This window comes from Cystoisospora suis, assembly GCF_002600585.1.
Source record: "Cystoisospora suis strain Wien I chromosome Unknown contig_6630, whole genome shotgun sequence".
NCBI classification, from domain to species: Eukaryota; Apicomplexa; class Conoidasida; order Eucoccidiorida; family Sarcocystidae; genus Cystoisospora; species Cystoisospora suis.
Genome location: NW_027159417.1, coordinates 1 through 471, shown reverse-complemented (window position 1 = coordinate 471; position 471 = coordinate 1). Strand labels below are relative to the sequence as shown.

Below are 471 nucleotides of genomic sequence, written 5' to 3'. Positions count from 1 at the left end.
CAGCGGCTTTGAGCACACTCCCAGTTTCACCTTGCACATGAGCCGTAGGCACGAAAGAGGTAGAGGAGGAGGCTGCGGACAAGGCCAGCAACGAAGCTGCAGTAGTGGAGCCTTCCGGAACGGTTAGGCGCCCAGACGGCGGGGTCGCCGCTCCCGAACTGGGAGAAATGCCACGCAGAGCATCCGCAAAGGCCTTATCTCGAGAAAAAGGAAGAGCTGATGCGGTGAAGGCCGAGCCCTGAGCCTGCTGATGGTTCAGCATCCGAAAGGCTTGTCGTTGTCGCAGTTGGTCCTGTAGGATGCCGGAACCACTCAACAGTAAGGCCGCTGTCTGATTCAGCAGACGTGCCTCGGCTTCCTGATGTGGACTCGAGGACATGCTCTCCTTGAGCAAGCTGATTCCATCAGAACCACTTGACACATCTGATGAGGCTGATATATTTGCAGCCCCTGTTGCCCCGGCCCCACCGT

General features: G+C 58.0%; 1 protein-coding gene across 1 annotated transcript in view; it reads right to left on the bottom strand.

Moving 5' to 3' along the window:
* Positions 1–469, bottom strand: part of CSUI_010072 (uncharacterized protein) — a gene marked incomplete at its 3' end in the record, with an annotated part of 8,349 nt that extends 7,880 nt beyond the window's left edge. Inside the window, exon 1 of the mRNA XM_068070178.1 lies at positions 31–469. Within this exon, the coding sequence (XP_067917846.1) occupies positions 31–379 (349 nt within the window). The remainder of the gene's footprint in view (positions 1–30) is intronic.
* Positions 470–471: the final 2 nt, after the last annotated feature.